The sequence below is a fragment of the Crocodylus siamensis genome, chromosome 4, assembly GCF_052110815.1.
Source record: "Crocodylus siamensis isolate JL-2025a chromosome 4, ASM5211081v1, whole genome shotgun sequence".
Lineage (NCBI taxonomy): Eukaryota > Metazoa > Chordata > Crocodylia > Crocodylidae > Crocodylus > Crocodylus siamensis.
Genome location: NC_143398.1, coordinates 98593371 through 98605419, shown reverse-complemented (window position 1 = coordinate 98605419; position 12049 = coordinate 98593371). Strand labels below are relative to the sequence as shown.

General features: G+C 45.1%; 1 protein-coding gene across 1 annotated transcript in view; it reads left to right on the top strand.

Annotated features, from left to right (window-relative positions):
- Positions 1-7216: 7216 nt before the first annotated feature.
- The window catches only part of LOC149866219 (G2/mitotic-specific cyclin-B1-like), a 141086-nt gene continuing 136253 nt past the window's right edge, over positions 7217-12049 (top strand). The window contains 2 exon segments of the mRNA XM_090041588.1: positions 7217-7872; positions 9056-9146. Coding sequence (XP_089897714.1) covers positions 7217-7872; positions 9056-9146 — 747 coding nt within the window.

Sequence of the window (12049 nt, the reverse complement as noted above, 5' to 3'; positions counted from 1 at the left end):
ATGAAAATAATTTAAACAGCTGGAACCCGCTGGGCCATTTGCAGGTTTTTACAGAGCCTCCTAGAAGTCAGCAAGTTCCCAGCTGTAAATATGCCTCTGACATTTCAAATGGAGTCTCATGGGGATAATGAGGAGTTAACAAAAAGCAGGGGGGAAAAGGCAGAAGAGAGGCAGTTCATGACTTGGGGAGCCTAAGTAAAAGCAAAGACGTATTCTTTCACACTGGTCTTGCTGAGCCAGGTTTTGCTCGTTTGCGGGAGCTTTTTTTTTCCCCTTCTTGTTTTAAAACTTGGACACTTTGACAGATGCTTCCTATATATTTCCATGCTATGGTGTATTAAATCTTGCTGTAGAAGCAGCTATGAGTCCTTTCAAGGGATTATTTCTTTCATTCTCACACCTGGTCATCTGAAAATCTGAGAGGAAAAAGCAGCATTCTCCACTGGCTCTGTGATTAAAATGATTTATCTTGCCATGTCCTGAAGCAGTTGTGAAGCATCCCAATGAACCACACACCACCACCCTGCATTAAGCATGAATACTAGAACTAGGCACTGGCCAGTTCACAAGCAATTTCCTGCAAACATTTTCTTCTTTTGGTTCATGGTGATTTTAAACCTCCTGAATTTTACTTTGAGGCTAGTAAAAGCTTGAAATTCAAGGTCAAACTTGGATGAAACTCCACATTGGGTAGAGACCAGGACAGTTCCATTTTCTGGCCTGATGGTCTCATGAATGAGAACATCAGGCACACATTCATTAAATAAAGGAACTACCTCTGTTTTTATAGCAGAAAGAAAGATTCAGGGACAGCTCCCTTGACGCAGCTTGGCTTTGCAGTTATATGCAGGTGTTTTTTCTCCCTTGGATAATCAGGAAGAATAAACACTGCCCTGACCATCTTCCTCACAATGACTTCTTGCACTGGGAGAAGAAGTCCATTCCACACTGGAGGAACCACAGCCTTTGGGAGCTGTGCGCACACAAGCTATAAAACATGCACACATTCCCAATGAGAGAGCACAAAACTGTTACAATGAAGTTACTGGTGTAAGCAAAACCATTACTTGGCCAACACTTACCAAAGAGTTTGTCAAAGTCCACAGAGATCTCAGCCAATCTAGCCCAAGCTTCAAACTTGTAGCAGCTGAAAGTAGCCATGGAGAAGTAATGGTGTAATCATTAGTGCTGTGGCCTGAAACTTAAGAGACATGAGCTCAATTCCTTGTTCTTCCATAGACTTGTTGTATGATCTTGGGCTAGTTTCTGCTGCTCAGTTCCCCATTTTGAAAGGTGATAATAGCACTGCTTTACCTCCCAGACATTAAAGCCAGTGAAGTGCCCACGTAAAATGGTAATGATGGCACATTGCCTTACATAGATTCTGGGCCACCTGCAATGTTGGTGCTAAGGAACGCTACAAACTCCACACTGGTGGTTATAAAAATGTATAATTTATTAAAATTAAATTCAACGGGTAAATTATACTGGATGTCATGGGAACAAAAACATTCCAGGATTTACTCAAGTACAGAAACTACTGGCTCTGAAGAGATAGAGTGCAACCTGCTCTCTTTGCCTTCCATGAACCTAGTTGCCTCCCTTGATTTTGGTGTGTTGGAAGTCTAGACAGTAAGAATTCCTGAAACCTTTTGGACTAGACATAAAGCAGAGAGTAGAAGATCCAGAAACATGGCAAGGGGTTCCCCCCACTCCCCAACTTTGGCTGCGCCGTGCATGCACAGTGAGCTCTGAGCTCATGACTTGATAAGAGCAGACTTTTGCTGTGCTTGGGGCATGGTCTGGTCTGAGACCCTGCTTCCAAGCAGCTCTGGAGCCCATGGGGTGAACACTGCTGCTGTTGCCCTTCTTCTCCCTACACCCCCGCCCCAGCAGCACATATCCTCTGGGCTTGAAAGCAGGGTCACTGAGCAGACCCCGTGCTCAGAGCTCATGTCCAGCACAGCCAGAAATGGTGCAGTCACACCACCACACCCCCTGTGGAGCTGCCCCAAGGAACTGATATCTCTTGGACTTATGTCTACAATGCAAACCTGAAGCAAACTTGGAAGTCTTGCACTTTGCAGTGTGATGATTTATTTCACTGCTGTGTAACTCAGGGAAAAGTTGGCCTAGAAATTCGCTTTTGTCTAGTTGGGTTTTTTTGTTTGTTTGCTTGTTTTGTTTGTTCTTAATTAGGAGGGTTTTTTTAAGCTTCTTTATCAGAGTTCTTGATAACTGGTTCTGTGCTAGTGGGTTGTGTCCATGGTGTATGAAACTGAGCTGAAGAGGGTCATACAGTTACAGCCAAACCATGTTCAGTATCAGGCAACTTGCAGGTGTTGTCACCAATGAGTTATTTCTGTACTATGGGCAAGCCCTTAAACATGCAGTGCCCAACAGCTTTTCTTAAACCATAGTCAGTGCAGAAAAGGAGGCCAATATACATAACACCAACTTTCCAGCATTTGGTAGTAGTTCAAAGCATGCTGCTTTTTTCTCTTCTTGCCATTAATTACTCTCATGCTTTGATTACACAGCACCATAAAGATGTGCCTGCCTGGAGCTTTCTAGATAGAGATATGCTTTGCCCAACCTGTCAAACCCTCTATGAAAGGATCATTCATTGATATCACTGGGAGTCCCTTATCCAGAAGGTTCGCAAGATCCAAGCCCTATCCTAAGCTGAGTCATGCACTTTGCAAAGGAATAAGAAGGCATGTAAAACAGGGCTTTTTCTTCCCTAGTACATGCTGCCTGTGCTGTAGGTCAGGATGCAGAGACATGGAATAGATGCACAATGTCCTACTCTGTGCAGGTGGGTATCACCCTGGGCTGGTGCAGAAGGATGGGCTATGCCAGGGCTTTCAACACAGCAAAAAAGGGTCATATAGTGGTTGCAGCACAGGTGGTTGATAAGGTGGGCACCAAGACAATTACCCAGCCTGCTGCTGAAGGCATATTTGCACCTTATAGACCAATTAAATCCATAAGCAGTAGGAGAAAATATTATCTGGGGGAGGGGAGGGATGTAGGCAGCATGGGTCATGCCCACCTGACCCCCATCCCTTGCTCCCTCAGGGCCGTCGTGGGGGCCAGCGCACACTGGTGCTGTATGTGTGGCAGCAGCAGAGCGTGCAGGGGGGGTGCTGGGTACAGTGCTGCGATGGTGGGGCATCGAGGTGGTGCTGTTGCCAGCCACCGCGAAAATTAGTTTGGGGGAGCTAAGCCCCATTAAATCCTCCAACCTTCTGCCACTTATGATGAAATCAGCTGTATAGTATAAGCTTTCATGAGCCCAAGTTCACTTCTGCTTGGGTTCTCAAATGCTTAGGCTATACATCTCTGATTTAGTTCATGTATAGGGTGCAAACCTACCCTGCCTTCTGCCTGACTTCAGACTAACATGACTAACTACTTCTCCCTGTTGATCTGTCTACAGGTTACTTCCTAGGAACAAAGGGGAAACACACACCACACTGTATTCCCAGCCCTCCATGCTCCTGCTGCAGCATGATTTTGGTCTGCTCAGTACTCAGGTGAGGCTGCAGGCGGGCAGTCTAACCATTGCTGAAAAGTTTCCTTTGAGTGAGCAGTGTGCAGAGCACTAGACTAATGATTGGGACCCACCTAAAAGAAACCATACCTCCCCTTTTCAGAGATGGCATGGCAGAGTGGCACCTTCTCAAGGAATCATCTGGAAGCATTTCTAATTAGAGGGAACAATCTAGTGCTGACATTGGTGAGTGGCACAGTTAAAATTAACCCACATTTAAGGGTCATCAGCTGTGCCATTTAATCAGGCAATATGACCTGTAAAAAGCAAGTGGTTTCTGTATGGCACCTAAACTCCAACCTTCCCTGCTTTCTCAGGGAAGCCACTCCCACTGCAAGCTCCTAGCAGCCCCATCTTCCCTTCTCCAACTGGAAGGCAGCTCTCCAACAGTAAAAACAAAGTTGTAGGCATATGACCAGAGAGAAATAGTAAGTCATGTTAGTCTCAAATCAGACAGAAGGCAGAGTAGATTTGTATCTTATGGACTGACTAAATCAGAGATATATAGCCTGTCTTTGTGAGCTGGAGCAGAAGTGAGCTTGGGCTGCATAAAGCTTATACTATACATCTCTGATTTAGTTCATCTAGAAGGTGCAATTTTACCCTGCCTTTGTCATATCAGCAGCCTGAGAGGCAGGCAGGCTGGCTAACTGTCTTGGCATCTGCCTTATCAACCACCTGTGCCATAACCGCTGCGTGACCCTTTGCTGCTGTGCTGCAAGCAAAGTAAGGGGAGGGGCCAGTCCCACTATCTCAGTAAGACCATCAAGTCATTTAGCAGTAATTAGAATCTAACCAATTAAAATCATTTACATTTCCTGGGCAATTATGTGATAGTTCTTATCAACCTCAGAGCTCCAAGATGTTGTTTGAAGGAGGCTATAATCCAAGGCTGGGTGTTGGCAGTACTGCATGGTGGGGAGGAGCTGAGTAAGGAAATATGGCACCCCAGGCAGAAAGGCAAGGAAAGTCTCACTGAAACACCCTGCCTCTCACCTCCATTTCTCAGGAAAATGAGAGATTCCAACACCTTAAGACTCCCCGCCCCAAGTAAAAGAAATCACCAGCTCAGGGAATAGCCATAACCTGGGTTTCCAGCTCCATCTGCAAACAATCCCATAACAGCACTCCTCGTTGCCCTGCTCCTCCATCTCTCAGCTGAACACAGTCTTTGTTCTAAGATGTCATTTACATCTTGACTGAAGAAAGCACTGAACGATGTATTGTCAGGGACCGACTTCTGGTACCAGTGGTGAAAGCACTGGCAACCAATGACTTCATATTCTATAAGTGATATGGTTCCCTGAGAAGCTGCAAAGCTGTCTCATCCCCCTAAATGAGATTAAAGGCAACTACCGTAAGGTCATGAGCCAAGGCTTTTTTGTGACAACTTTTACTGGACCAACTGTACAGGTGAGAGAACTGGTGGACAAGCTTTTGGGCATCAGGTGCCCTTCAGGACAGAAGGGCCTTTAAAGTTGATGCTGATGCAGCAAAATTAAGGTGCAAGTATAGCACATGTGTACCTGGGTTAGTTCAATATAGGATGTGCTACTGACCAAACCATGTACCCTGGGGTCCCTGTAGTCTTAGAGCTTGCACTCTTGTTGTTGGCATGTGGTCAAGCCCATGCTGCTGCCTCTTTGCTGCTATTATTGCCAGAGCTAACTAGACTAGCTGGCACATGAACACCAGCACATGCCACGCTTACACTTCCTTTTTGCTGTGTAGACATACCCAAAATACCACTGGGTGCCTGTGCACACCTTGTTACACTTCAATTTCCATAAAACTCTGCTGCTTAGACAGAGAAACAGTGCCGCAGAATTCTGAACATAGACTAAAAGCCAATTAAAATGTGCCTTCCTAAAAGGATTTTTGCTGATTGGTCTATTCCACTTGAGCATAACATCCACAGTCACAGCAGAGGGGCTGCAAACTATAAAGAATATAAGCCTTAATGCTTTGGGACAGAGACCAGCCACTAAGTGACAGGCAGCATGTTTACACAAGACTCTGCGCAGTAGTACAATAGGCCAGTGCAGTAGCATCGCATGACAAAAAACATGCAGTATTAGGCAGTAGTATTAGGCTACTGCATAGTAGTGTCACAAAAAAGGTGTTCACTGGCACTACTGAGCAGTAACTCAGGTTACTACTCATTTTTTCACCACCTTATACAAAGTACTAAATAAATGCACAGCAACCACTGATTGTGCAGTAGCATCTCATGTAGATGGACAGAAAGAAACTATTCTTGCAGAATGATTACTGGCCGTCTCAAAGATTTGTATGCCTTCCTTTGTACTTAAACATCTGGTACAGGTAATTGCTGGAGAGGGATGTAGCTGTAGCCTGACTTGGCATGGAAATTACCTTTTTTACTAACTAAGCACCTGACAAACATGAGGATGAGATATTGAGTAGAGCACACTCTTCTTAACTAACCTGCTAGGCTAGTCTGTGCCTTGTGTCTGGCTAGGTCAGTGGTTCTCAACATTTTTAGACTCAAGACACCCCTCAGAAAATGCCAGTTCTTAACTTTCACTCATTTTTTGACAATGGAAAACATAATAGAGCAATTCTGCTGCTACAAAGAACTCAGAAAGACAACAACTGGGTAGACTGTTTCCAACACAATGAATTCCTATTTGAAATCTCTTACTTTATCTTGTAAATCACATCCAGGTGTTGGCACACCTAAAAGTGCTAATACTGTGTGGCACCCCACCCTGCATTACCCTTGAAAAGATCTCACAGCACCTCAGGGTGCTGTGGTGAGACTCACTGGTGTAGACAGAGGTTAAAGATCTCATGGCAGTTGACAAAAATAGTAAGCAATAACCTCACTATCCTGTCCAGTACTTCCAATCTCAGTATACAGGTTCTAATGTCCAAGGTGATAAGGAAACTATTGCTGAGCTTGTAACGGCTGCTGATCCATTTGCCTGCACAGTCACCATGCTGTCAACTGCTCGTTCCCTATTTCATGATATCCCAGGAGATAGCTGAAGTGTGTGTGAAAGATGCAACCAAATACTAATCAGTTTGATTCAGCGCTACATTTGGTATCCAAACATTTTCCGTGAGTGCACTGGTTATTGAGCCCAATGGTATATATTGCTTCCTGGATGTTTTCATAAAGCTGCAGGAACTTTATTACCATGATTGTTATTCCATTAGCACTGACCCCAGGACTCAGGCTAGCAAGGAATTCCCAGGAGAGGTGCAGACTTTGCTAAAGGCTAAAATCTTATTGCTGAGATCATATTCAATGTGGCTGCCTTCACTCCTCTTTTTCTTCCCAGATATTGCTCAGGGCTCCCAGTTGCATTGAGAAATCTTGTCACCACCTGAAGACTGGCCCTGAGCCAAACAGAGGTGTCTGTGAGAGTGAGAGCAAGTGAAGCCAGACAGGAAAACTGAGAGGGAATTAGTACCAGGAAGTGCCTGGTACTGGAAATGGTCAGATTCCAGACCAGGGTTTTTGCTGTTTTCTGTTTGTCTGGATTTACAGATGTGCTGCACACTCTGAGTCTCCAGTGAAGCCAATGGGACCTGTGCTTTGAATATGGAAAGCACTGTAGAATGCTAAGTTCCCTGAAAAATTAGACACTCAAATTGGGCACCCAAAATTGGGCAGGACTGGTGTGTGGGGCCATGGCACTGCAGGTCACCAGGAACAACATGAGCGTCAACACCGAGAACAACCCAAGGCCAGTGGGGCAGCAGCAGTCGGCCCTGGGGGACATCAGCAACCACATGTGTGAGGAGCCTCAGCCTAAAGCTGCCCTCAAGAAGGAAGCCAAGCCCATGGCTGAGGATAAGCCTGCTGCCAGGAAAGCCGCAAAAGCTGTGGAGGGCACCGCTGAGCCTCTGAAGGAAGAGGAGCAGGTCCAAGAACCTGCCAAGTTGGAGCCTCCATCCCCAACCACAATGGAAACATCTGGATGCATGCCAGTGGAGGAAATACTATGTCAAGCCTTTTCTGATGTGTTGCTTGATGTAGATGCAGATGATGATTCTGACCCAAATCTCTGCAGTGAATATGTGAAAGACATCTACAGATAACTGAGAGTTCTTGAGGAACAACAAGCTGTCAGACCAAAATTCCTGTTGGGCAAGGAAGTCACTGGAAATATGCATGCTATACTCATTGACTGGCTTGTGGAGGTGCAAATGAAATTCATACTGCTGCAAGAGACCATGTACTTGACAGTTGCTATTATAGACCGTTTTTTGCAGAATAACATCGTGTCCAAGAAGACCCTGCAGCTGGCTGGGGTCACAGCCATGTTTGTTGCCAGCAAATATGAATATGAAGACATTAGTAGGCACTTTTATATATTGGTATAGCTCTCTGAGCCTCAGTTCTCCACCTGTAAAACTGGGATAATTCCCCCTCATATAATGGTGATGTCATGAAATAAGCTGTTTGCTTATTTCAGTGAGATACCATAGTGGAAGCACCACAGAAAAGCCCATAAAGAAATGGGTAATTCTGTTCTTAGAGCATAGGTTGAATAGTAAATAGTAACTGAAGCAATGAACCACACTTTGAACAAAGAGAAATTAAAATATTCAAAAGCTGCTTTTTCACTGAGCATTGTCCATCCTGTGCAATGAATAGGGAAGGGTCTCATCTAAAAAATGTATGAAACCTAAGATAGTTTCATAATGCTTATGCACAGAGGGCATGAAACCCTGGTATGTCCTAACTTTTTCAGCACTTGACTCTGTAACCTTTCATAGATTTTCATAGATTTCATAGATTTCATAGACATTAGAGCTGGAAGGGACCTCGGGAGATCATCGAGTCCAGCCCCCTGCCCAAAGGGCAGGAAGTCAGCTGGGGTCATAGGATCCCAGCAAGAGAAGCATCCAATTTACTCTTGAAGGTGTTCAATGTAGGTGCTTGAACCACCTCCGCTGGCAGACTGTTCCAGACCTTGGGGGCTCGGACAGTAAAGAAATTCTTCCTTATGTCCAGCCTGAAACGGTCTTGCAGGAGTTTGTGACCGTTTGACCTCGTCATCCCTTGGGGCGCTCTGGTGAACAGACGTTCCCCCAGATCCTGGTGGTCACCCCTGAGAAACTTATAGGTGGCCATCAGATCACCCCTGAGCCTGTGCTTTTCCAGGCTAAAGAGTCCCGTGGCTCTCAGCCTGTCATCATAAGATCTGTTTTCCTGACCTCTGATCATGCGCGTGGCTCTCCTCTGGACTCTCTCAAGCTTCTCCACATCCTTTTTGAATTGTGGAACCCAAAACTGGATGCAGTACTCCAGCTGTGGCCTCACCAAGACCGAGTACAAGGGGAGAATGACGTCCCGGGATTTGCTCGAGAAGCATCTATGGATGCACGCCAGCATTTTGGTCGCTTTACTAGCCGCAGCATCGCATTGCAGGCTCATGTTCATCTTGTGGTCAATGATGACCCCCAAGTCTTTTTCTTCTGTAGTGCTAACCAACGTAGCACTGCCGAGCCTATAAGGGTGCTGCAGGTTTTTCCTCCCAAGGTGGAGAACCTTGCATTTTTCGGTGTTAAACACCATGAGGTTCTCGTCTGCCCATTTGCTGAGCTTGTCCAGGTCAGCCTGGATCACCCGCTTATCTTCTGGCGTGGATGCTTTGCCCCAAAGTTTGGTGTCATCGGCGAACTTGGCCAGTCCACTCCTGACTCCAATGTCCACATCGTTAATGAAGATGTTGAACAGTATGGGTCCCAGGACAGAGCCTTGAGGGACCCCACTGGTCACAGGGCACCATGATGAGTGACTGCCATTAGATTCTTTTAATCGTGGGTGGTTTTTATTTGTATGCATAGATGGGGGGATGTACATAATCATTTATACTGAACACTCAGAAAAGAATTTGACCTGTTGAGATATGTAATGATATGACTGGCTCTGTAGATGCAGGGAGACTAGTGGATCTTGTATACCTTGATTTTAGCAAGGCTTTTGATACAGTCTCCCACAACATTCTTGCCAGCAAGCTAAGGAAGTACAGGCTGGATGAGTGGACTGGATAGTGGATAGAAAACTGGCTGGACCATCAGGTAGTAATCAATGGCTTGATGTCTAGTCGGCAGCTGGTATCAAGTAGAGTGCCCTAGCGGTTGGTCCCGAGGCTGATTTGGTTCAATGTCTTTATCAATGACCTGGAAGATGGCATAAAGTGCACCTCAGCAAGTCTGAAGATGACACCAAGCTGGGGGGAGTAGTAGATATGCTGCAAGGTAGGGCTAGGATTCAGAGTGACCTAGACAATTTGGAGGATTGGACCAAAAGAAATCTCATGAGGTACAATAAGGACAAGTGTAAAGTTCTGCTCTTAGGACAGAACAATCCCATGTACCAATACAGGCTGAGGGCTGACTGGCTGGGCAGCAGCTCTGCAGAAAAGGACCTGGGGGTTACAATGGACAATAAGCTGAATATAAGCCAACAGTGTGCCCTTGTTACAAAAAAGGCTAAGAGCATACTGGGCTGCATTGGTAGGTGTACTGCCAGCAGGTCAAGGGAAGTGTTTATTCCCCTCTATTCAACACTGGTGAGACCACATCTGGAGTACTGTGTTCAGTTTTGGGCCCCCCACTACAGAAAGGATGTGGATAAATTGGAGAGTCCAGCAGAGGGTGACAAAATGGTGAGTGGGCTGGGGCACATGGTTTGTGAGGAAAGACTGAGGGAACTGGGATTATTTAGTCTAGAGAAGAAGAGAATGAGAGGAGACTTAATAGCAGCCTTCAACTACCTGAAGGGTGGTTTGAAAGAGGATGGAGTTAAACTGTTCTCAGTGGTGGCAGATTAAAGAACAAGGAGCAATGGTCTCAAGTTGCAGCAAAGGAAGTTTAGGTTAGCTATTAGGAAGAATTTCCTCACCAGGAAGATAGTAAAACACTGGAACAGGTTACCCAAAGAGGTGATGGAAGCTCCATCCTTGGAGGTTTTCAAAACCCAACTAGAGAAAGATTTGTCTGGGATGATCTAGTTGGGGATGGTTCTGCTCTGAGCAGGAGTTTGGATTAGATGGTCTCCTGAGGTCCCCTCCACCCCTAATTTTCTATGATTCTCTGATATGGGAGCAGTTTAAGGCTATTGTTGAGAAGCCCTTTCTTTCTCTGACCCATAACCCCATTGACCCAGCTCCTCTTCCTCCTAGTTCCTGATCTGTCCTCAAAGAATGGGTTCAGCAAAGAAAAGCAACTCATACTGGGAGGTCAGACTGAAAGCAAGAAAGAAATGTCATAGACTATAAAGGGAGAGGAGAATTAAAATGACAGGGGGGAAAGACAGACAGGGAGAAGTAGTTTAGAGGAGATGAAAATTTGTTTCATGTTTAACAGTCCTCACAACGAAAGCTTCCACGGATTTTTAAAAATGATTATTTTTGTTAAAAAGAGAGAGAGAGAGATATTGAGCAGGTGAGTTATTTAGCAAGAAAATCCTATTACTAGTTTGTTCTCCCCCGTTGAACATAATAGAAAAAAAGATATCTTACTTTCAAAGTTATGAATTCCCCACTATGCACCAACTATGCACATGATACAAATGATGTATCATGGTGATATCATCCAAAGGCACAATCAGCCAATCAGAATTCAGCTGTGGACAATCAGGACTTTAACCCATGCTTGTATGATTTCCCCCATGTACTGCTCTTCATTCATGTACACGTGCAGAAGGATTTACTGGATTTGGTAGCAGATTAACATTTGTAATATTTGTGGGAGCACAACAAGGACTCCCAGTTATAAAACGGCAGTCTCTTTCAAGGATAAGGTGTGAAACATGCAGTTAAGGTAGGTCTGATATGAGAAATTCCTACAGAGAAGATACTGGGCTAGATGCATCACTGATCTCATCTGATAAATTAGTTCTTACATTCTCAGGAAAAGGGCAGAACTCTTCAACAGGAGTTTGGTCTCTTCACAAGCATAATTCTGATCATAAAATCATAGAGAAGTAGGGCTGAAAGGGACCTCCAGAAGTCAGCTTGTCCAACCCCTCCCTAAGGCAGGATCATCCCTGTCCAAACCATCCTATAGAAATCCTTAATTTAAACTCTTCGTAAAATTACCATCATCCCTGACACAATACAAGACATAACATCCTAACCTGTCACAGGTAAAGCAAGGGAACCACAGCAGCCAATGTCCTGCTTCTATAAATGGTTGTTAATATACACTCAAGAGATCCCAGGAAGAGGGTCACACCCCCATTGCAAAAGACAGCAAATACTACCATGGGGCAAAACTCCTTCTTGACCCCAAATATGGTGATCAGTCTGACCCTGAGCAGAGCGGCAAGACCCTCTAGCCAGGAACCTCTGGCTTTAAGTCCCAGTAGGAGCACTGGCACAGCCCAATCAAAATCCCCAGCTTTGACTGCAGCCAACTCCTAATGCCTCTGAGGAAGGCTTAAAAATACCCTGACGTGTAGTAAAAAGGGGTGGATTTTTTGTAAGGGCACAGACAAGTGAACAGGTA